At 57.9% G+C, this 23,915-nt stretch overlaps 2 protein-coding genes across 12 annotated transcripts; one reads left to right on the top strand and one right to left on the bottom strand.

The window, feature by feature from the left end:
• Positions 1-9,542: 9,542 nt before the first annotated feature.
• On the top strand, positions 9,543-11,634 carry Smim29 (small integral membrane protein 29). 5 transcript variants are annotated; one of them, XM_013124363.3, is made up of 5 exons: positions 9,543-9,668; positions 10,570-10,694; positions 10,916-10,941; positions 11,099-11,204; positions 11,428-11,634. In XM_013124363.3, exons 2-5 carry the CDS (start codon positions 10,644-10,646, stop codon positions 11,491-11,493), a joined length of 249 nt encoding a protein of 82 aa, XP_012979817.1. In that variant the 5' UTR covers positions 9,543-9,668; positions 10,570-10,643; the 3' UTR covers positions 11,494-11,634. The 5 variants fall into 5 exon arrangements, with proteins under 5 accessions (XP_012979817.1, XP_005084932.1, XP_040588086.1 ...); XM_005084875.4 differs by having other exon boundaries at positions 10,570-10,754; XM_040732152.1 differs by lacking the exon at positions 9,543-9,668 and adding an exon at positions 9,688-10,095.
• A 213-nt stretch (positions 11,635-11,847) lies between these two features.
• Hmga1 (high mobility group AT-hook 1) lies at positions 11,848-19,665 on the bottom strand. 7 transcript variants are annotated; one of them, XM_040732149.1, is made up of 6 exons: positions 18,601-18,739; positions 18,222-18,348; positions 15,505-15,647; positions 14,412-14,495; positions 13,923-13,969; positions 11,848-13,035 (listed from the first exon to the last, which is right to left on the bottom strand). In XM_040732149.1, the coding sequence occupies exons 3-6, from the start codon at positions 15,604-15,606 to the stop codon at positions 12,789-12,791; spliced, it is 480 nt and encodes a 159-aa protein (XP_040588083.1). In that variant the 5' UTR covers positions 15,607-15,647; positions 18,222-18,348; positions 18,601-18,739; the 3' UTR covers positions 11,848-12,788. The 7 variants fall into 7 exon arrangements, with proteins under 7 accessions (XP_040588083.1, XP_040588078.1, XP_040588081.1 ...); XM_040732144.1 differs by having other exon boundaries at positions 13,923-13,973; positions 18,601-18,725; XM_040732147.1 differs by lacking the exons at positions 18,222-18,348; positions 18,601-18,739 and adding an exon at positions 18,963-19,197 and having other exon boundaries at positions 13,923-13,973.
• Positions 19,666-23,915: the final 4,250 nt, after the last annotated feature.

Below are 23,915 nucleotides of genomic sequence, written 5' to 3'. Positions count from 1 at the left end.
GTCCCAAGTTAATCGATCTAAGCTAGTAAAGGTTCAGTAGCGTCTACCCCTCTGCACGTGAGCAGCTCCTCAAGGCTGAGTCCCTCTGGGACAGAGACACGTCACTAATGAGAAGGCATGAGTGTCGGTTACTCTTTGCCCTCGGTTTAAGAGACCCGACTTTCCCAGAAGAAAGTCAGAGCTATTGGAGAGCTGGAAACAGGACAGGGTCACCCTGGAGCAGGTCTGGGGTGGGGCTTGGGAGAACGCTGGTGTGCAGGTAGGGGGAGGAGGCCTTTCTCAGAGAGTCAGAGGCCATATCCTCGTGAGAGGGAGAGTGGACTTCCCTACTGCAGCCCACACAGTCTGCACCCGTGGCTGCGAGCCTTGTTCTCAGAACTCTCCAGGGACACCTAAGAACCGTAACAGGGCTGCGGAGGTGAGTCCACCGTTGGTCACCGTTGAATGCTGTGCCAAGCATCACGAGGTTCTGTCCCCAGTACTGAAAAGCAAAAACCTGTGTCGCTTAGGTTCTGTGTGTACTGGCTGTGTTCTCCTGTTTTTATGACGTGAACACTTACAGCAGGTAATAATCAAAGAAAAGGTTGGTAGTTAAAAGTGAAATTTTAGTTAGCGCAGATGGCTCCCAGTTGGGCGAGTGAAAGCGCCTGCTGCCCTCCCGCCTGAGGCCGAGCACCTGTGTCTGCCCCGCTGGCTGGCTCTGCTTGGCTCGGGGATCTCGCCTCCATCGCATCTGGAACTGAGGGTGGCGAGGCCCTGGCTCTGTGTGGTGACTGCTGCTTGTCGCGGAGCGTGCCTCCACCGCCGTCAGAACCCTGCTCCATTCACCGGCAGAAGGTGGCCAGCCAGGGCTTTCCCTTTAAAAGATGACCTGAGGTGCTGAGGTGCGTGTCCTGTGTTGGGTGTGTGCCATCCACAGTGCTCTCCTCATCCTAGGGGCCTGCCAGGTGGGGGCAAAGCAGCGAGATACCCTGAGCCGGACTTTCGTCCTTCAGACCTTTTGACTAAGGCTGAATGGTCAGGTTTAGTACCTTCTCCCGGGCTGAGGCAGAGATCGAGGCCAGGTACCCACGGACATGATGGACATGCCAGAGTTGCTGAAGGCCCACACGGGATGCTAGTGAGCTGGGTAGAACATTCTAAGGAGTGGCCAGCCCCTGGAGGGAAAGGAGGGTTGGGATAGGCCTTAAAGCTTTTAGCACTTGGCATGAGAGTAGCGTGGGGCCATAGAGTCTGTCTGTCCTCCCAGCTAAATGGACGCTGGGGCCTGGAGCTTCACAGCCTGTGGGGCGTGGCCGTGGCTTCCGATTTCCCAACAGCCTGGCCCTTACTGCTATGCTAAGGAGGTCTTTGCGGTGCTCTTGGGCACTGTGAGAAATGGAATCCGGGCCTGAAAAAGCAGAAGGAAGCTGAGTTTTCCTGTCTGCTTTTCCTGACGCCATATTCCCAGGTTCTTGCGCACCCCTCCCATGGCCTGTCGAGGACAGAGGAGAAAAGCTCAGCAGTAGACGGCTGCCCCAAGTGTCACCCTGCCCTCTTCACAGCAGGCAGGAAGGAGCCCTCCCTGGGCCCGGAGAGCGCTGGGCACTTGCCTACCCTCCCCACCCCGTCCCAACCCCTGAGCCTGCTCTGCTGCTGCCCAGCCCCCTTCCTGCTTAGCCATGTGTAGATTGTAAGCTGGCCTCAACCAATAAAACCAGTATTTGACACCTCTGTCAGCGCCTGCTCTCTTGTTTCTGGTGGTTTCCTGGAGTCCTTGCTGTCTTTTTAAAAACTTTGTTTTTATTATGCCGGTCGCATCCCCAGGCACCCTGCTCCGGGCTCAGACTGCTCGCCGCTCTTGTCCCCTCCCCCTCCATTTTGGCAGCACTAGACCTTCCTCCATCACTCCCCAGCATGCTTTTCAGTTCATTATTGGTTTTTCGAGACAGGGTTTCTCTGTATTGTTTTGGAGGCTGTCCTGCCACTCTCTCTGTAGACCAGGCTGGCCTCCAACTCACAGAGATCCGCCTGCCTCTGCCTCCCGAGTACTAGGATTAAAGGCGTGCGCCACCACCACCTGGATTCATTTTAATTTTTTTAATTTATTTTTCTTTTATGTGCATTTTTTTTTTGCTTGCACATAAGTCTGTGTGTGAGTGTGTCGGATTCTCTGGGACTGGAGTTACAGACAGCTGTGAGCCGCCATGTGGATGCTGGGAATTGAACCCGACCTCTGGAAGAGCAGCCGGTGCTCTTAACCACTGAGCCATCTCTCCAGCCCTCATTTTATTCTTGAGATTATAATTGCATCATTTCTCTCTTCCCTCTCTACCTTCCATCCTCCTTATTCTCTCTGAAATTCATGGACACTTTTTACTATTGCCACCTTATTTACGATGGACGGAGCCTCTCTCTAAGCCTGGAGCTCACTGCGTGAGGAGTCTGGGTGGCCAGCGTGCCCTAGAGACCTCCTGCCCGGCCCTGAGATTCCAGGCGTGTGCCGCTGTGGCCAGCTTCTGCGTGGGTGCCAGGGATCAGACTCAGCATGGTGCGCTGCAGAACACTTTCCAGACAGCCATCTCCCAGTGCCTGCTTGTCTTTGAGACAGGATCCTGTGTAACAGGCTGGCCTTGAACTCATTATCCTCTTGCCTCCACTTCCTTAGCTGACATTACAGGTGCGAATCGCTGGCCCAGCTCCTCTCCCCCATCTGAGGAATGAGCCAACTGACCTGTAGTTATTACTAAGGTTTTAAAAAAAGACTTCCTCAGCCAGGCAGTGGTGGCTCACAAAAAAACTACTTCCTCTGACCTACATTATAGTGACCACCGTGGGCCAAGTCAGCAGGCTTCTCCTGTCTGTCAGTTTCTGAGGTCACTCAGATAAATGCAAAGTGTGGGGTCTTCCTGCAGACTGATCTCCCAGCAACCTCCAGGGTTTGTGCCTAGAAAAGAGAGAAACATTAAAAGACCCACAGAAGCTTTGACCTGAGTTACGGAAGGAGAGTCACCCCCAAAGCAGCGTTGCTCCTGACACCCTTTGTTGACACTCAGCATGGTTGCTCCACTCACCCTATCAGGTTGGACTTCCGTCCCCGAGGGTCTGATCATGTACCTAAAAGAGCCTGTTATCATAGGCCGCGGCTTTTCTGGTTTCAGGCCAATTTGGGGTGTGAAGGATTTGTTTCCTGCCACGGGGTCATGACGCCCAGCTGATACCTAAGCATCTGAGGATGCAGCCACGGGCATCCAGGTCCAACACCCTGAGTAGCAGCAGTGTGCTTGACGTGGGACACACAGCCCTCGTGCAGGCACCTGTTTGGGTGACAGATGGCAGTCTGGAGAAAGTAAGCCATGGGAATCATGGGGGGGCAGTGTCGGGGACCACGGAAGCCAGTGTGGGAAGGAAGATTGCTGTGTGCTCAGGGAGTCAGCAGGGAGCAGCTCGGCTGCCGATGGCCTCTGTGATACTGGACCGTTTACCGGCCCGTTACTGCGTTCATAAGCAAATTGTGTATGGCCCTGAGCTTGGGGTACTACGGTGTGACTATGAAATTCCTCTGTGATACTGGACCGTTTACCAGCCCGTTACTGCCTTCATAAGCAAATTGTGTATAGCCCCAGGGCTTGGGGTACTACGGTGTGACTATGAAATTCCTCTGTGATACTGGACCGTTTACCAGCCCGTTACTGCCTTCATAAGCAAATTGTGTATAGCCCCAGGGCTTGGGGTACTATGTGTGTGACTATGAAATCCCCCCAATGATTCAGGATTAAAGCCCAGGTCCCAAGCCAGTGGCACTATTTGGGAGGTCTGGAAACCTGGAGACTTAGCTGTCTCTTGGGGCTCTCTTGTCCCTTGCTGACGTGCTCTGTTTCTTGTCCTCCGTGGCCGGAACAGCCATGCAACGTGCACACACCTCTGAGATGAAGAAGGAAAAGCCGCCATTCCTGTCGTTGCTGTGGGGTATTTTGTCACAGCCACACGGGACTGCACTCAGTAATGGTCCAGCAGATGAGCAGTAGCATGACCAGCCATCGATGCAGTGCGACCAGATCCCGGCAGACAAGCAGAGTGATCAAAGCCTTAATTAAGGGTGGCCCCGACTACGGAGTGGCTTCAAGACCTGCCTGGGCAACTTAGTGAAACCTGGTCTCAAAAAGCAACTGGGCATGGCAGTGCACACCTTTAATCCCAACCCTGTGTCCCTGTGAGTTTGAGGCCAGCCTGGTCTACATATGAGCTCCATGAATGTAGCCAGGAATACATAGACTGTCTCAAAACACATGCGTGACATACATGCATGCATACATACATAAATACACACACACAGCGCAAAAGGCTGGCAAGATGGCTTGACCAGTGAAAGCATATGCCATCAAGCCTGATGACCCGAGTTTGCTCCCCAGGACCCACATGATGGAAGGGGAGAGCCAATTGCTACAAGGTGTCCTCTGTCCTCTGCACATGCCCCGTGGCTTGCACACACACACACACACACACACACAGTCATGAAGAGTAACAATTTAAGCCAGGTATAGTGACACGTATGCCTTTAACTCCAGCCCTTAGAAGGCAGGGACAAGCCTCTCTGAGTTCACTCAGACCAGACTGGCCTACATGGTTTCAGGCCAGAAAGGGTCACATAGATGAGTCTCAAAAATTGTTAAAGCAAGCCCAGAAGTGGTGCATGCCTTTATTTCCAGCTTTCTGAAGAAAGTAAGCCATGGGTTCTCAGTGAGTTCGAGGTCAGCCTGATCTACAGAGTGAATTACAGGACAGTACTGTTACACAGAGAAAACCTATCTAGAAAAACCAAAAAAATAATAATAATAATAATAAAGCAGTGGGCACACAGCTTAGTGGCCTAGGATGTGCAAGGCCCTGGGTTTAATCCCCGATGTTGACAGAAAAGGCTGAGGGTGAAGTGAATCTTTCCCAAGGGAGAGACATCACCTGAGGCTTTAGGAGGAAGAGGTAGCTCTGGCTGAAGGAACAGCTTTGCTGAGCTGTGCTTGCTGGTTTTGGAACATGGTGGCGTTGGTGGGCAGTGCTGTGGGAAGGGTAAGCTGGGGTCAGGTGGCCTGTCACCGCTGCCCCCTCCTCAGCAGAGCCCTCCAGACCCTGCTCACTTAGTTCACGAAGCCCTGCGATGCTCAGGGAAGGCACGGCGTGGCATGGAGGCTGGCAGCTTCCAACAGCGCAGTGATACTCCAAGGACAGCTACGACGATTGAAAGTGCTTAGGGAAACGAGTGCAGGGGAGCTCTGCGCTGTCACCAAGACTTAACAGGGCCAGGCATGGTGGCACATGTCTTTAGTCCCAACACACAGGAGACTAAGACAGGTGGATCAAAATTCAAGGCCACTCTGGTCTACATGGCCAGTTCCAGGCCAGCCAGGGCTACACAGCGAGACCGTATCAAAGTAAGTTTCAGAGAAATATCCCAGGTAACAAGTGGTGCTTCAGTCAAGCCTGAGGACCCCGACACCCGAACCTGCTGCCCGCTCTCCCCGCCACTGGGCAAGCAGAGACTGACGTTAGAAGCCGGTCAGTGAGGACTGGGACTCTAGTCGTCATACACCCCATGGGATCTCCGTCAGTAGGTGGTGCAATTGGCTGTCAGTCCATTACTGTAACAAGCATAAGACACCTTAAAAACGAGAAAGTTTATTTTAGTGCATCTTCAGAAGTCTTAGCCTGCTTAGTTGATCCTGTTGTCCTTTCTCTCTCTTTCTTTCATTTATTTATTTTTATTTTTAAATTTAAATTAGAAACAAGGCTGCTTCACATGTCAATCCCACGTCCCTCTCCCTTTCCCTCCCCTCCCCCCCACGCCCTCCCACCAACCCCCCCAGCATCCCCTCCTTTCCCCAGGGAGGGTGAGGCCCTCCATGGGGGTGTCCATAGTCTGTCATTTCATCCAGGGCAGGGCCTAGACCCTCCCCCCAAGACACTCATTTATTTTTTGAGGCAGGTTTCTCTGTGTAGTCCTGCCTGGCTGGCCTCCAACTCACAGAGCTCTATCTCTGTTTCCAGAATGCTGGAATTAAAGCCATGCATTACCACACCCAGCTTGTGTGTTTTGTTTTGTTTTTCCGAGTCCACACTAGCCCCAGACTGACTCTGAAGCCCATGGCAGACCTCCACTGTCTGGTAATGTGAAGCCACTGCCCAAGCCGTTAGCACCTGGGCCCTGGAGGACAGTGCAGACCCACCTGAGCAAACACCAGTAGCACCCAAGGTCTCACACATGCGTACACACCCACACCCACACCCCCAAAAAGAAAGGAGCGACCAAAAACAAACCTTAGGTGACAAGCATGCGAAGTTATTTTCCTTGGGCCAAGCAGGACAAAGCCAGCGTATCACTCATGAGCCATTAATTACCCATCCTCACTGTCGGGTCTCTCTGAGGGTTGTGGGTTGCAGCCCTGTCCAGTGGCTTCCCCTCCCCTCCCCCACCCCTTCTGCCTTTCTTCCTATGGGACCTTCCAGGGTAAAATCCGCTCTCCTCTAGTGACTTGACTCTGTCCCCCTGATGCCGTTCCTGTGTCCTGGAACCTCCCGCAGTTCTCCAAGTGCAAGGCTCCACCACAGTGCTCCCTGTTCACGCGCTCTGTGCCCCACTTTGGGAACAATCTTTGCCTGTCAACCGGACTGTGTCCCCTTGGACGTGACCCCATTCTGAAGGTGCTTTCAGAGAACTGACTCTCCCCATGGCTGAAAGTTACCAAGTGGGTTCCTGGGAAATTTGGGCTAGAGAAAACAAAGCCAAATGGAATCGGCTTTGTCTGTCTGTCTGTCTGTCTGTCTGTCTTTTTCTTTCTTTTTCCTGAGACAGGGTTTCTCTGTGTAGCCCTGGCTGTCCTGAAACACTCCACCTGTGCGATAGACTAAGACCTGTCTCAAAAAACCCTGTATTCCTTGGCCTTCTTTGTCTTAGGTTTTCAAACATGAAACAGTTGTAATTTGGGATGCTCCCTGGGTCGGTTTTGGCAGTGTTCAGTTAAAGATATTCTTGCTGTGAGCTGGTCTATCTTCCTGCTTCCGTGCAATACCTGTTTTTGTTGTTGTTGTTTTGTTTACTAGTTTGAGAAATGCTATCTCGAAAAACCAACCAAGCAAACAAAAAGATTAGGTTGTAGGCAAGCCTGTAGGGTATTTTCTTCATTAGTGATCAGATGGGAAAAGGTAAAGCCCGTTGTGGGTGGTGCCATCCCTGGGCTGGTGTCCTGGGTTCTATAAGAAAGCAGCCTGAGCAATCCATGAGGAGGGAGCCAGTGAGCAGCACCGTCCATGACCTCTGCATCAGCTCCTGCATCCAGGATCCTGTCTTATTTGTGTTCCTGGCCTGATTTCCTTTGATGATGAGCAGAGATGTGGAAGTGTGAGCCACATAAACCTTTTCCTCTCCGAGTTGATTTTTGGTCAGGGTGTTTCATCGCAGCAATAGAAACCCTAACACACACACACACACACACACACACACACACACACACACACACACACACACACACACTAGAGAGATGGCTCAGAGGTAAGAGCACTGACTTCTTCCAGAGGTCCTGCATTCAATTCCCAGTAACTACATGGTGACTCACAACCATCTATAATGAGATCTGGTGCCCTCTTCTGGCCTGCAGGCATGCATGCAGACCGAACACAGTATATATAACAAATAAATCTTTAAAAAAAAACCTCATAAACACCCCCCCCACACACACACACACAAAACAGAGTCTAAAACTGGAGCAACTGCTGGCACAGAGCTGTCCACAGAGACTCAGTGGCCAGCATGTTCCGTGTCCTCTGCCAGAGGCTGACCGACACTGCAGGGCCAGAGGCTGCTCCCTGCCCCTCCTAGCTTATCAGGGTTCTGTCCTAGGAATGAGGCCGGGCCCTGAGATCCTGCCCCTTTGCACACATTCACAAAGGAGCCTTCCAGACACCCGGATGTTTAACTACAGCCGGGCATTGTGGGGCATGGCTGTCATCACAGCATTCTGCAGGTGGATGCAGAAGTCTGGAGAGTTTGAGGCTAGCAGCCTCGGTGAAACCTCCGAGAGTAAACCAGCTGGGTATGTGGGCAGCCAAGGGAGCCCGGCCTCTAGTCTCATGCCTGTCCCGACATCCCTGAAGGTCTGACAGAAGCCTGTGGTGTGTTGTCTCTGCTGAAGGTGACAGCAGATGCCTGGGACTTGCAGACTGGGGGCATCTTTGATTCCTCCTATCGGCCCACGCCTTCTGAGGCGAGAGCTTGTCAAGGTTCCCATCCATCCCACGCCTCCCTGTTGGGTCTAACCTCCACACCTCATGCAGGGTCAGAGGAAATGCAGGCCCAGCCAGACAGAGCAACCCACTCACAACACCCTTGCCTAGGTAAGTAGGAAGTGGGTCTAGCTCTGGACACCTCTCAGCTGTCCTTGGGGCTCCTCTGCAAGAACAGGGCAGCCTGTCTCAGTGTCAACCGTCTCAGATGGCTTCCAATCCAGGCTGGACTCTTCCTGTCACTCGTCACTCTCTGGTGCAGGGCTCCAGGTAGATGCACATAGAGTATAATGCACACAGTAAGAGAAGATTCAAGTGCAGAGAATACAGGTGTGTCCAGCTGCTGTGATGGCATCAGTCTGTAATCCCAACACTCTGGCAGGTGGAGAGGGTGGGGGGGAGAAGGTGTGAAGAGAAGGAGGAGGGGGAGGGGGGAAATGGTGGGAGAGGGAGAAAGGGGGCTAGCTCAGTTAGTAGAATGCTTGGCTATAATGCCAGCGTTCGGGTGGAGGGCAAGAGATCAGGAGTTCAAGACCAGTCTGGGCTGCTTGAGACAGAGGTGGTGCTAACTCCCCTGGGCATGGTGACACATGTCCACCCAGCACCCAGGAGGTCCACAAAAAAACACAAGGTTGTCCTGAGCTGCATATCGGGTTCCAAGCCCCCCAGGGAATGATACATAGTGATACTTTGTTACAAAGTTATATCAAAGTTATATTCTTTTGTTATATCAAAAATTAAAAATTGAATGCCATAAATTTTTAAAAAGATTTATTTGGTTTCTATGTGTTTTGCCTGTGCCACCTGCTTGTTCGCGGAGGTCAGAAGAGGACGTTGCATCCTCTGGGAACGGTTGTGTGCATCTCGCGGGTGCTTGCAACCTAACCGCATCCCTCTGTAAGGTGGTAAGTGCTCTTAAACCCTGAGCCATGTCTCCAGTCGAAACTTCATCTTACTCAGATTTCTCCCTTCTGAATAACCATCAGACCACGACAGCTCAGAGGAGCTTAACGTTCGGACCACAGGATGTGCTGGGCTCCAGTCCCACGCCGTCATTTATTTCGGCTTCACCGCAACATGCTTTGCAAGTGGGGACAGGAAGGAGGGAGTCCCTCGGCTACGGCCTCTGCACCCGGACCCAGCCCAGCACGCCAGCTCTCGCCGAGACCGGGTCCCTGGGATGCGCAGCCCGGAAAAGCGCCGCCGGGTAACCATCCCGCCGCGCGGCCCTCTGCCGCCCCCTGCTGCCGCGGCGTGGGCACTGCAGGCCCGCCCACCCGCCTCCGGATTGGCCAGGATGCAGACTCGGGCGCTGAGGCCCCGCCTCCCCTCCGGGTTCTTTGATCACGCGCCGGAGGGCTCTTCCGGGGCCGGAGCCAACCCACGGTGCTGCTGTCAGGGCTGCACGGCGGGAGGTAAGGCTCGGTCGGGTTGGATGGGCTGCAGCGCGCCAGCCCCCGGCAGCTCGGGGTGCCGGGGTTCCAAGGCGCCCCGGTGGGCAGCGACCCCTCGGCACGGCCACCCTTCCCGCCCAGCCCCGTGGGAGCCACCTTCTGCGGGCCAGCACCCTAAGAGCGGCCTCATGCCCTTCCGGTTCGGGCCCCCCTCTGCCTCAGACGGGAAGCTCGCGACTGGGAACCGGCGAAACTGGCCCACAGACACGGGGCAGTTAGTCCGTGCCTCTTCCTCTGGGGATCCGGGACGGGAACTTGGGCCGTCTTTAGTGCTGCCGCCCAGGATCGCGTCGTTTCTGTGGATGGCAGCCATCCTCTCCACCTCTGCCTGTCAGCTCTGGCCCGGAGGGGAGGGACGTGGGCGGAGCCCCGGGTGTACTAGAGACAGGTGACATCATCTGGGAGATAATGTCCATCTCTGCAGGATGCACACTAGTCCCTGAGACCGAAGCTGAGGGCCGCGTCTAGGGTTACATCGGGGACCAGGAGGGGTAGAACCCAGGCCTGGAGCTGCGAGCCTGTGGTGTGGGGACGGAACCAGGACCCCTTCACCGGAGTGCAGGGCCCTCCTGTCTAGCCTCTTCCCTCCACCCAGCCTTGCGCCGCCGGCACCCAACGTAACCCCCAGTTGACACCTGCAAATGTCTAGCAGGCATCTGAGCTGGGCCACACCCTCGTGTGCAGAAGCTCTGGGCAGGAAGCAGGCGGGCCCGGCTGGCATCTGGGCCTGCCTACCCTGAGTGCTGGGAGCCACGGTTACCTGGGTGTTCCATCCCGGTGTTCCACTCCAGCTCCTGGGGAGGGATACGAACCTGCTTGTCACCATTAAGTACAACTGATAACCTCGCTTCCTCCTCCCCAGGGAGCCCAGGGGAGGCGCCCTCCTGAGGCCACCATTGCTCATGCAGACCACTCAGCCATCTGGCTACTGATGTCATGAGTAACACGACAGTGCCCAATGCCCCCCAGGCCAACAGTGACTCCATGGTGGGCTATGTGTTGGGCCCCTTCTTCCTCATCACCCTGGTCGGGGTGGTGGTGGCTGTGGTAAGGAGCCCCCACATCAGACGCGGCTAAGGCAGCTGCTGGGTGGGCCTGGCCTGGTGCCCCACAGCATCCCGGCTGTTCTTTGAGGGAGTGGAAAGTGGGCCCTCAGGACGGGCCATGCTGGCCTCCCCGGCTCCCACAGCCCCGTGTCTCTGTTACAGGTGATGTACGTGCAGAAGAAGCAGCGGTGAGTGTCCCCTTTTTCTGGGCTCCGGCTTGGCTTGGCTAGTCACCGGAGAGGCCCTTTCATGGCCCGGGGGAGTCTCTAGCTGGAGGGAGGGGAGCAGACACCAGATGGGACAGGAAATGGGGCCTGGGCTGAGCCTCACCCTCCCATCCCCTAGGGTGGACAGGCTTCGCCATCACCTGCTTCCCATGTACAGCTACGACCCCGCAGAAGAGCTCCACGAGGCTGAGCAAGAGCTGCTGTCCGACGTGGGCGACCCCAAGGTGAGAACGTGGGTGGGCGCTGCAGCTGTAGACTGTCCCGCCCCCACCGGACCAGCCAGGCGACAGGGCATCTCTGTGGCTTTGGAGGCTGTCCTGGAACTCGCTCTTATAGACCAGGCTGGTCTCGAACTCACAAAAGATCCACCTGCCTCTGCCTCCCGAGTGCTGGGATTAAAGGCGTTCGCCTGGCCAGCCACAGTCTCTTGCCTCCTCTTCCTCACAGGTGGTGCGTGGCTGGCAGAGCGGCTACCAGCACAAGAGGGTGCCCTTGCTGGACATCAAGACGTAGACTGGTCATGCCGAACCCCCCATGCTACCCACCCAGGCGCAGGGCGTCTACTGCAAGCAGCCCTCCGCTGGCCCCGATGGCCCCTTTTCCTTGTGGAGCGGGTGGCTGGGTGACAGCTTTGCTTCCTCTAACCTGCTTGGACCTCACTTTGGCATAATCCAAGAGGCCTCTAAAGTTGTTCCCATGGTGACAGGCGCAGATGTATAGTATCCAGTGTATATATTTTGTAAATAAACTTTTGTGGCTCTAAGTTACTCTGGCTGTGCGGGGTAGGTAGGGCAGCTGCTGGCGCCATCTTTTTACCCCTTGATCGGTTTATGCCCTGCTTACTCCCACCCCACACCACAGACTCCATCCAGAAAAGGCTTTTTTTATTCAAGTAACTGCAAATAGGAAACCAGAGGGGGGGCCCCAGGCCGGGACAAATACTGGCCACCCCTCCCCCACAGAACGAGGGGAGAAGGCGGTCCCACACCCTTTCCCCATCACAGCGGCCTGCCCCCTCACTCTGCTGCAGCAGCCAAGGGGCAGGCCCCATCTTCCCGGGGGTGCTTGGTAACCAGCCTGCTGCGCCCCGGCCCCCTCCCGCTAGAGTGTCTTGGGGAGAATGCAGGCAGAAAGGGAGGATGAACTCTTGGCAGCAGCAGCAATGGTGGATGTCTAAGAATGAACATTGAACAAAAAAAAAAAAAACAACAAAAAAAAAACCAACAACACAACTGTCCAGAGGTAGTTTGTGAACAGAGGAAAAGATGAACCAGAACCTTGGGGGGAGGAGGGGAGAGAGCAAGAGGAGGGGACAAGGGGAGCTCCTTGGTGTCCAGTGGAGGAAGGGGAACAGCCCTAGAGTCGGAGTGGGGGAGGTGAGTTAGCGCCCCATCTGCCTCAGGAGGACGGCACCCTGGAGGTGGGTGGTTGACTCGTCTGTGGCTGCATTGGGTCCCAGGTGAGAACACGCTGGGTGTGGCCATTGCATCCTACTTTCTGTAGCCATCCTAGGGCAGGGTCTGGGTTAGGTGGGTTAGCGGTGGCTGAGAAACCCACCCGGTGAGTTTGGAGGGGGCGCGCATGCTGGGATCCAAGCATCCCAGCACCGACCACACCCGCTGCTAGCTAGGTCAGTCAGGGGGGCTTGACAGAACCGAGAAGGGGCTGGGGCCCTTCAAGGCCAGGGATGCTCCCAGGACCGTCCCTCTACCAGGAAGCCAGGGAGAGCGCAGCAGAAGGGACCTGCCAAACCAAAGAGCCTAGAGAGCAATGTCTCTAAGGGAGGTGCGCAGCAGGACAGGCTGCGGCTAACCGGGAAGCCAGCCTTGTCGGGAGAGGGCATGTGTGTCGGGGAGGGCACTTTGGCCCCCGTGGGTGCCGCAGAGCCTGCAGCCAGTGCGGTAGTGTGCAGTGGGGAGGGGAGGGGCCTGGGAGCAGGGTTCCAGTCCCGAGGGAGAGCTGCTCCTCTGGTGGCCCAGGAGCAGGCGGCACTGCGCGTGGTCACTGCTCCTCCTCCGAGGACTCCTGGGAGATACCCTCCTCTTCCTCCTTCTCCTGTGGGAGGCAGAACGACTCTGGGCCTGGCCCTCCTTCTCCGCCAACACCCTCCCTCCCAGGCTCTCTCCTCTGCAGAAGGGGGATGAGTCAGGGCTGAGTGTGTGGGTGACTCAGCAACCTCCACGCTGCTTTTCATTCATAAAAATGAAGGATTTAAAGGGAGGAAAAAAAAACCACACACACACACTTGCTCTCACAGGCCAGACCAGGCACCTAGCCCAGGCCTACACTGAGGGCTGAGGAAGTGGTAAGCTCTCCAGGGAGGAGGCAGAAGGGCCAAAGACAGAAACAGAAGGGGAGCCAAGCCATTAGGCGGCGGAGGGCAGGTGTGGGGCTGCTTAGATGCCAAGGCCTGGGGTAGCCAACGGTGATCTTGTGAGCCAGCATGGGAAGGAAGTGTGCCCCAGGGGCTCACTCACTGGATGGGAATGCTGGGACACCGCAGGGCCAGGCCAACTCCAAAACAACTAGTTTCCTGTTACTCACTCCTGGGGTCTTGGCAGCAGGGCCCCCTAGCCCCTCCACTAAGGGGTGGCTCAGCTCAAGGAATGATCTTGCCTTGGAAACAGGCTAAAAGAACAGCACCCTGGAGGCAGAGGTCCCTGCGGCAGCCCCCACGCAGGAAGGGGCCCATAGGACATGCCTCCCTGTCCAGATCTCACTTCCTGGTCTTTCCTAGAGGGTCCAAATAAGGGGGTGGGGAGTGGACCCAAGCACCTCTCCCATAGTGGCATCTGAAATTAGCAGTGATTTTTCTGGGGCCAAGGGATCTTCCAAACTGAAGATAACCCCACTCTCACGTTAACAGGTTTCACGCATGCTCACCACACACCCCTGGCCACGCTGGCCGAACACTTGACACTCCCCCTTCCACGAGAACCTACCAGTTTCTTGGGTCTACCCCTCGGTTTCCTCCCTGGAGCTGCGGTAGCTTTCTAGAGTCAGAAGAAAAACAAAAAATAAAAACCCACTCAAGTTCACTGTACAACAGCGCTCAACAGTTTCCTCAAGCCCCGTGTAAGGGGTGATGGGACGGGCTTGGGGGAGCCCAGGTCCACCAGCAGGTCCAGCCCACGCCCCCACACCCAACACACACACCCCTACGCCCTCCACAAGTGACTCAGAGGATATGAGTCGTGTGTTAAAAAATAAATAAAAACAAAGACTGCTTTTTCGAAAGGCTAATGCCTTTCCCGAACGCTGTGTGTCCTCAGGATGAACACAAGGTGTCAGGCCCTTCACTCTATTCTTGCCTTTCACAGACCTGAAAAGCCTCAACTCCTAACTTGGTTTTCCCACTGTCCCGGGCACCCCAATTTCCACCATTAGCAGAGACCCCGGCCACCCCTGGCATGAAGGCATAAGAGCCTCACCCGCGTCTTAGCAGAGCCCTTGTTTTTGCTCCCCTTTGGTCGGCCCCGAGGTCTCTTCGGTGTTGGCACTTCACTGGGCTCCTTCTGCAAAGGAAGGTGCGAGTCAGACACGGCAACACCCAACTGCGTCCCTACGAGGTTGTTACCCCCCTGACCTAGGAACCCCGGGGAGATGGAGCAGGCGAAGCCCTGGAGATTCCAAACCTGCCTGCCCACCACCAAGACAGGAAACCAGAGACCTCTGAGCAAGATGTCACTGGGGCAGGGAGGCACTGTCAGGTGGCCCTGATCGACTCTTAATTATCAACACCAGCACTCAACAATCTGGGCCAGAAACGTAGCGCATGAGGCCATCCTGGGCAAACTGTCTCAAAAGAAGCCAGCCTTGGTCCAGTGGCCACCACCAGGTCCAGTAATCGGGACACCCTGCCACCTCCACAGGGCCACCAGCCTCCCTCACTCGGGAGACAGCGGAGAGCTCCGAGGTGAGCCAAGCAGGTGGCACAGCCAACATGTTGCTGACCACATACTCCCAGGGACCTCACACGGGGCTTCAATGCCCATGTACAGAGCCAGGGGCAAAAAACAAAAAAAACCCACCCCCCAACACAGGAGCTCTTTCCCACCTGACATGATAACAGAAACGGATAGCAAGGATATAGAAACAGGACAGCAACTTGACAAGACCTGGATCACCAGAGTGAAACCGTGCATGGCGACAGGCCAGCAGAAGAGCCCAGCCCTTGGCTCCATTCTGGGCAGGGCAGAAAGAGTATTCAAATATTGTTCCGACGGGGCCTGGCCTTGCTGACTGATGACCCTGTCTGCGGCCCACATCACTCTCCATACTGGGATGCTGGACACCAACCTCTTCCGGTGGTCCTCAGAGGCCACCCGCCGCCTTCGGGCCACGAGCACACACAGGATGGACGCACACATGCAGACGCAAGGGGACAGTCGTGTATGCCTCCCTTGCGGCCACACCCTGCCGGGGTGCCAGGTACCCCCCCCCCAAGCCCAGGAAAGGAAGCAGAAGGAAGGCTCAGCTCGAGTCACCCTCCTGACTCCCTACCAGCGCCGTCCCAGGACTCACCGGAGGCTGCTTGCGCGGCCTACCCCGGCCTCGCTTCTCCGTCCCGTCCTTCTCCTGCTTGGAGGCCAGAGGCTGGCTAGACTTTGAGGTGGACTCGCTCATCTTCCTCCTCCGCGGGGCAGTCGGGGCCACTGGCTGTGATGCTGGGAGACGAAGGGGCTGGTCAGTTAACACAGGTGCCCCCACCAAGCCCCCCACCATCCCGAGGCCCTCGGCTGTAACCGCCGGCGGCAGAAGGCCCCTGTCCAGTTCACCGCCAGGGTGGCACCTGAGGACTGCAGCCCACGCCAGCCCTGGCCGGAGGGGCGGGGCCGGCCTGCCTGGGGCACGAGGTGGCTCCTCCAAGCCTAAGGAACCAGAACAGATGTCAGAGCCTGGCACAGCCCCAGGACCCAGAGGTGGCGGCAATGGGCGGAGGAAGGAGCCGAGGGCTGTCCCTCAGCAGTGCCTGGACTTGCTTTGAGAGCAGCTTCAGGGAAGGGCAGATTCTCAATAGACCCTTCCAACTGAGACTCTCTGGTAGCAAGGCCCAAGTCCCCAGGTCCAGAATGACAGAGAGACAGAGAGAGAGAGACAGTGTGTGTGTGTGTGTGTGAGAGAGAGAGAGAGAGAGAGAGACAGAGAGAGAGAGAGAGGGCCTACACCCTGTACTTAGGGATCTTCCTCTAGAGAGATAAAAAACAACCCAGTCACGACCAAGTTTCTGTCACAGGCCCAGGAGACTCCACTCCACACTTCTTCAGGGACCAACACGGCGTGTCTCCAATGAGGGCAGAAACCAGTGGCCCACTCAGTGAAGGATAGGGACACAGGAGCAGTCCCTGCAGTCACCACACTGGTGCTGTGAGATCAGGCTGAGGTTGACCCTAGTGCCTCAGTTTCCCGGCAGCGCTCTTACCAAGGAAGCTGTTACCTGAAGCCATTCTCTCAGACTCCCGAGGCAACTGCTAAATTTTGATCCAAAGGCAGGAAAACATTTCGGAAACTTGTGATTTTTAAAACAGTTAACGGTTCCTAATTCCCAAGCATCAAGAGACTCTCCAGATGGTGGGACTCTGCTAATTATTCTATTACAATATTTCAAACTTGAGACCCCTTTAAGCAGGGTGGCTGGGCCAGCTCCATCATTAGTGGCTTGGTCTGTTCTCTAATTACAGGCCGCGATTAGAATCTCACATTGCACCACAGGTCTCCTTCAAACCAAACATCAAAATTAATCAGCTAAATGAGCGCTGACCTCACACTGAGGTCCGCCGGAGGCTCTCCGGAGGGGGGGCCATGGGGGAAAGCCGGCCCCAGTCCCAGAGACCATGGGCCCAGCTTGCCTGGAGATCCTGGCCCGTCCCCCTGGACACTGTTATGCCACCTGGTGCCCTCCCAATCCTTACTGTTTGGGACTCTTTGAAGCACCTGCTCCCCCCAACGCCCCCACTGAACTGTGAGCCGCGTCCCTGTCCAGCGAGGCCAAGAAATCGCTCTTCACTCCCACCTGTTTCTGAACATCGGGAAGGCCTGGCTTGCAGGAACCACATTTAGGGTCCCCAGCCTGTGTCCTCACAAGGGCGCACACACGGTGGCCCTTCAGTGTTTACGGGAACTACGCAGGGAAAACCAGAGAGATAATACACTGGCAGGTCCATTGTCAGTTGCTCTTAACAGCTCAGAGAAGGCCCAGCAGCGGCCCAAGGTCACACAGCAACTTGGTAAAATGGAGTAGGCTCTGGCGGAATGCTTACAGACCGACACTTTGTTCACCGAGGAGAAAGCAGGTCAAGACCCTGGGCGCCCTCTACTCCAGACGGAGGGTGCCTCCGCTAGCGTCCCGGCCGGGCCGTTGTAGGCCGACGAGTCCAGGCGCTGGGGCGAGGGGGAGGGGCGCAGGCCCTGCAGGCGCGGGAAACGGCGCACCCCAACCACATGCACCGCCACGCGGGTGCGCCCGGACCCACTTCCTGCCAGAGGGGGCACCCAAGCCCGCCCTGGGGGCAGGAAACCTGGTGCGAGCTGGAGGAAGAAAACCCCCAACCTCCTTCCCCGAAAACCAAAACCCCAAGAGAGGCGGGGGGAACAAAAACAGAAACGGGGAGTCGAAGGGACCAGTTCTAACAGAACCCAGCAAAGCAGAGGAACCAGTTTGTAGAGGGCGGAGGGCAGGCCCGGCCCTGGGGGCTGAAGAGGCGCGGGGCAGGGCCAAAGGTGTGTGGGTGAAGCCCCGAAACCCAGGGCCTCGAGATCCGGCCTCGTCCACGCAGAGCACTCACTGCCCAGGCAGAGGCCGAGGAAAGGCCAGAGAGGGATCGCGGGGCACCGGGCCCCTCCCCCGCACTTCTAGAACTTCCCTGGCTGAGGGGGGTGCGCGCCCCCCTCCCGCCGCCGCGCAGCGCGCGCCCCTCCCCGAGGCCGGGCTCGCGGAGCGCGAGGTGCACGGGCGCCGCCGGGTGCACAAGCAGCGCTCGCCGCAGCCGCGCGCCCCCTCCCCCTCCGCGCGCCGCTACCCGGGGTCTCCGCACCCCACGGGCGACCCCGGGGCCTGGGGGGAGAGGTACCCCGCAGGACGCGGCGCTCTGCGGAGGACCCACCCGGGCCCCGCCGCCAGCCCGCCCGCCTGCGCGCACAGTGCGGCCTCCGCTTTCCCGCGGCCCGCGCAAGCCCGGGGCCTGGGAATAAAGCGGGGCAGCGCGCGCCGCAGGCCCCCCGGGCGCGCCGCGGACACTCACCGCGAGCTCGGCAGGCCGCCGGCGGGGCGCGCTCGGGGCTGCCGGTCGCGGCGGGGCTGGGCGCAGGGGACCGGCCTGGGCTGCTCCGCCGCCACCGCCGCCGCCGCCGCCGGTCACAAATGCGGATCTGAAACCGGGAGAGAGGGCAGAGGCGCTGAGACCGCTGCGTGCGCGCCGCCCGGGCCCCCGCCGGGGATGTGTCACATCCGAGCCGGGGCGAGGGACCACGGACGGAGCCCGCTTCCCCCCGGAGGATGGCGAGGGGGCAGGAAGCTGGGCACGGCCCGTGCGCGGCCTCAATAAATAATAATGTGATTAGATTCTAGACCTAGAGGGGGAAAAAAAAAAAAAGAAGCCACCCGAGCGGCGGCGAACTCACGCCTTCTTGGAGCCGCGCCAACACCAGAAATAGCCCCGACTCGGAGTCCCAATTAGAGGAGCGCAGCCCCGGCTCAGGGGAGCTTAAAAAGAGCGACCCAGGGGCAGGGGGGACGGGCCCGCCCGCGCCAGCCGTGTCACCGGGGGGCGGGGCCATGCAAATGAGCCCGGGGATTTAAAAGGGCGGCCGGCCGCCGCCGCCGCGCGCGTGTGGGCTGCCGGTGCCGCGGAGGCTGCGCGCGGGCGCGCGCGGCGGGGGCGCGCGCCGACGGCCCTCGTTTCTCGCAGTCCCCGGGCGGGCGGGCGGGCGGCGGAGGAGCCAGGGAAGGTGGCGGCGGCCCCGCGGTCGCCCTGGGGACACACCTACAATAGGCGTCGGTGGGCTCCGGTCCCCGCGGCGCGAGGGCTGGCGCTGGTGCCTGCGGGGGTCTCCGCCTCGGTCGACGGCCTCGCCTTAGTCCCTCGCCCCGGCCCGGCCCGGAGGTGGCCTGTGCGTCCCTGCTGGCCACACGGCCCGTGCAAACCACGCCAGCCCAGTGAAAACCCAAACGTGAAGCTCGGCCCGCGCGAGCGGCCGAAGTCTAGTAACGGCCGCCACCCAGGTGCCGGCTTCGAGGGAGCCGGGCGATTGGCTCGTTCGCAGGCGCCCGGGGTGGGTGGGTCGGGGGGAGGAGCCACGAGGTGACCGGCTGCGCGGCGTTCGGGAAGCACGCGGCCCCGCCGGTGCGATCCCCCTCCTCCCGCCTCCCCTCGCCGTGCGGGAGGCCGGGGGATGCCAGGAAGCACCTTGAGGGCAGGGGTTCGAGTTTCCCGCCTCCCCGCGCCCCGGCTCAACAAAAGACTTGTTGCTGGGCCGGAGGAGAAAGCCCAAGTGGGAAGATGGCGCGCGGGGGGAGCGGGCGGCGGAGGGACGCGCCCTGCGGGCCCTGGACGCACCTCCCCACCTCGGCCCCCGGGGCGGCCTTTCCACACCTCTCGTGATGCAGAGAATTGCAATGCGGGGCCCAGTGACACACGACCGTGACTCATAGCTCTGCTCCCCTTCCTCCGCGGTCAGCCCTCTCCTCGGGGGGCGCCCGGGCGGGGGTGGGGGGGACGGGACGCGGGGCCCAGCGTGCGCCCGGCTGGAGGCGGGGTGGGAGCTGGGGTGGGGGGAGGCGGGCCTCCAAGTTTCAGGAATGCCTCAGGAATGTTTCCGGTGGGGGGTGGGGAGCGCGGCGGGCCCAGCCACCCCCCCCACGGGCCGTGGGACGGAGCCCCGGGCGCGGGGCAGCACGTGCTCGACGCGGCGGGAAGGCGCGGGAGGCCCGGGCGTGCGGGGTCCCGGACCCAGGTCCCAGGTGACCCTCAACTCCCGAGGTGCCACCGGAGGGGGAGGAAGTCACGGCGGGGCGGGCCACCGGGTGGAGGGGAGCCCAGGGCGCCGGGGCAGTCTGGGGGAGGAGCGGCTGCCCCTTTGTGTGCAGCCGCTGTGGGGGCGGGGCGGGGTGGAAGCGCGCCGCGCCCTCCATCTTTGTGCCCCGCGAGCGAGCGGAGTTGGCTGGAAGAGCACGGAGTTGGCTGCGAGCGCTCGGGACCTTGGGTAGCGAGGTGTGGTTGAGCAAAGCTATCAGCTCCCACCAGCACGTCTTCCCGTGACCCAGGTCGTTGCCAGCAGCCTGGGCCACTAGGCCCTTGCTTGTGTTGGAAGAGGGAAAGTGTGGAAATGGTCCTCCAGGCTCCTTCCCCCTACGTAGTAGTGAGTCCTTCGAGTATGACGCCAGTGACCTGTGGTCATCCCCAGGGAAAGAAAGAAATGGAGGGGAGACAGGGAGATCCTGTCCTTCCTGAGTGGGCTTGGGGAAAGCTTGGCCAACTGCTTGGCCCACTTCTAGTAAACTGGTGTGATCTTACTTTTTCCGCTTATTTCTCTTGGTCCTGATTTCCTCACCGCCTTATTTGCATCCCGGATGTATTTTTGTAAGCTACTTAAGATCCCCTCTAGAAGGACGCAGGTATAAGTAAATGTGTAGGCAAATAAACACCTTAGTTTGCCCCACACACACAATGGCTTATCCACTCCTGAAATACAGACATTTCTGCCCACTGACACCCGACACACAGCACACACACCTCCATGCTTGCACGTGTCCTGGATTCCATTCCTTTTGTATTAAGGTGTAGGAAGAGTGAATGGCGGTGGGGTAGAGAAAGGAGACTATCCAACTTCACGTATGTAACAAAGAAGGCAGGTAACAGACCGGGCCAGAGGCAGTCAAGGTTGCAAACCTCTTTGACTTTCAAGTTCTTGAGGTACAGTGAGAGATCAAAGTTCTCAGGAGTCTGGACGTGTGTTGGCGGGTAAGGACAGTGGGAGCTCCAGGGAGCCGCCTCCTGAGAAGCGGCTTTCCTTGGATCCGGAGAGTGTGTGGAGCAGGTTCTGCGGGTCCCACAGGCCAGAAGGGGCGTGCATTCTGAGGATGAGTTGTCCTCCACGGTTTTCTCTCAAGGACAGTGAGGTGACCTTCAGAGATCCCGGGACAGCTGACTCTGAAGCTCATCTGTTAGAACACATAGGTAGCGTCACTTAGTTCGGGGCCAGTTGTTCCCCCAAAGGGCGTGGCATGTAGGAAGAAGGCAAGATGAGGCGTTGTCTTAACTTCCTGACCAAACCAGGTTACTGTGGAAAGGGAAAGCCTGGAGTATGACCCTGGGTTTGCAACTCAAAACTTCAATTAAAAAAAAGACTTTGGGCCGGTGCCCAGGCAGAGGCAGATGGGTCCCCTGGGCTCCAGACAGCCTGGTGGTACTCAGGGCTGAGGCAGAAGAGAGTCCCTGGCCAGTGGGGGCCATTGAGAAAGACCCTGTCTGTAAATAAGCTGACAGAAGGGTGGAGGTGTGCTTGGGCTCCCAGCACCCAGGAGGCCAAGGCAGGTGATTCCCCTGAGTTTGAGGCCAGCCTGGTCTACATATGGAGTTCAGGGCAGCCAGGGCTGCACAGGGAGAACCTGGGGCGGGGCGGGGGAGCTGTCGAGATGGCTGCCTCAGTAAACGGGCCTGTGGCCAAGCCCGATTATCTGAGTTGCATCCTGGGATCCCAGATGGTGAAAAGGGAGAAACGACCCCCACAAGGTAATGCTCTTGAGTTATGTGACCCCCACATATACACAGAAGAGACAAAATAAATAAATAACCTTTATTGACCACTATATGTGCACTGGGAGACTGAGACAGGGGGATTGCCACAAGCCTGGCAACCAGGCTGCACTATTATGGCAAGTACTTGGCACTGCAACATGACATTAAAAAAAAAGAACAAATTGCATGTTAAGTGTCTTGCACAGTGTGTCTACAAAGCGAACACCTTTGAAGCAACCGTACCAGGGCCAAGGAATGGGTTTGCCTCCCCTTGGCAGGGCAGCACCACACCTGTGTGTGCCCAAGCATGTTCAGTGGCCGTTGGTGTGCAGTGTGGACTCTGGACTGTCTATGTTCCTCAACCTTTTGCCAGGCAGACTCATCCATGGCATCATAATGGGCTGCAGAGTTCGCGCACAAGGCTGTCGCGGAGTTTGTCCCCGTTTGTTAGTTGGGTTGAAGGGCTTGTGTAGAGTCGCCTGTTCCGGCTGTTAGAGGGAGTGCTGCCATGGCGGTTTCAGGGTTCCTAAGTGAGCGGATCCGCCTAGGAGAGGAACTGCTGGACCCCAAGAGGTGTGTGCCGGGCTTCAGCAGACACAGGGACACTGCGAGGAACAACGCCACTCACAGCTTGACAGCAGGCATCAAGCCGACCCAGCCCAAACCAGCCAAGACTGCCCCACACCAGCCAGGGTTAGGCTGGCACACGGTGCTGGCCCTGGGCCATACCAACCAGGACTGACCCATGCCAGCCATAACTGGGGCCACACGGACACAAGGTACTGGCCCACCCTGCTAGAGTCACCCAGCGGCTGGTGTATCTGGTCCTCTGGCAGGGTCAGGCCTCTGAACCCTGCCGACCACAGGCCAGGAAGCAAGCGTGGGAGGAGAGTCTCTTCTGGTTCCAACTTTCGAGGGAAAAACTGTCAAGCAGAGAGGACAGACCGGGAGGGAATCCTCTTCACCTCCCGCCCTGCCGTGAGATCCAGGACCCAGGACGGACAGACGGGTGGACACACACACGGAGGAGAAGGAGCTCCAGGGCGCGCTCCAGCACACACATGTATACACACAACCTCAGAAAAACACCTGAGGAAAAGGGTTGGCGAACAAGGAGAGAGCTCTGAAGCTCTCACTCCCTGGTCTCCCTGACCAGAGAGCAGCCTTCCACTTCTAAGGGAAGGACCGGGCATGGGAAGGCAGAAGCACGCCAATCTCTGTGTTCAGGTCCAGCCAGGGCTGCACAGTAAAGCCCTTGTCTCAAGACCACAAATAAAACTGGGTCTTAGGCTTCCTCCTCTTTCCACTCTGCGGTGCTCCTTGTAGCCTACCAGGAGGCACCATGATCAGCACCGGCTGGCTGCACCTGTGTATCAAGGCACTTACACTGGGACCAGACACAGCACAGGGACCCAGGGCCTGGGCAGGGGAAGCATAGGCCGGACAGGATAGATGTCTGGCACAGGGACAGACTTGGCGGGCTGGCGTTCAGTCATGTTCCCCCCACACCTGGGAAGCTGCTGCTTCAACGTGAAGTCTCGGTAACAACAAAACAGAAGCGAGGGTGGTGACGGAGGCCTTTGATCCCAGCACTAGGGGAGACAGAGGCAGGAGGATCTCTCTCGTTTCTACTTGGGAAGTTTTATTGGGGGAAGGGAGTCGGGGAAGGAAGGGAGAGAGACAGAGACAGACACAGAAGAGACCTGCCTGTCTCTTCAGAGGAGCAGCAGGAGAGAGAGGCAGGAGGATCTCTTGAGTTCGAGGCCAGTCTAGTCTACAGAGAGAGGTCCAGGACAGCCGGTTACACGGAGAAACTCTTCCTGGGGGCTGGGGAGAGGGGGAGTAAGGGGAAGGGGCTCTGAGGAATATCGGGTTGCCAGTGTTTGTGGGTGTGGTGGCAGCCAGGTTTCCAGTCCCTGCCCTTCTGGTGGATCCTCCTACTCCTGCCTCACTGGGGCAGAGGCAGCAGCTCAGGCCTGTTGTTCTGGGAGGCCCAGCCTGGATCCTGCTCCTCCAGTTTTCCAACAGTTTTGTAAGCTAAATCTCTTTCTACCTGAAATGCAAGGCTTGTTCTCCTAGGTTAAAACCCTCAGGGTGTGTGTACGGGGGTGGGGGCCCCCATCTCTGACGTGTGTCCTTCCTTAGGGCCCACAGCCCTGCAGTCTGCTCTGCGCCTTCCTCTGCCATCAGCCTTGCCAG

This window comes from Mesocricetus auratus, unplaced genomic scaffold, assembly GCF_017639785.1.
Source record: "Mesocricetus auratus isolate SY011 unplaced genomic scaffold, BCM_Maur_2.0 Super-Scaffold_100027, whole genome shotgun sequence".
NCBI classification, from domain to species: Eukaryota; Metazoa; Chordata; class Mammalia; order Rodentia; family Cricetidae; genus Mesocricetus; species Mesocricetus auratus.
Note: the sequence above shows the minus strand (reverse complement) of the source record. Positions and strands in the feature narration are given on the sequence as shown.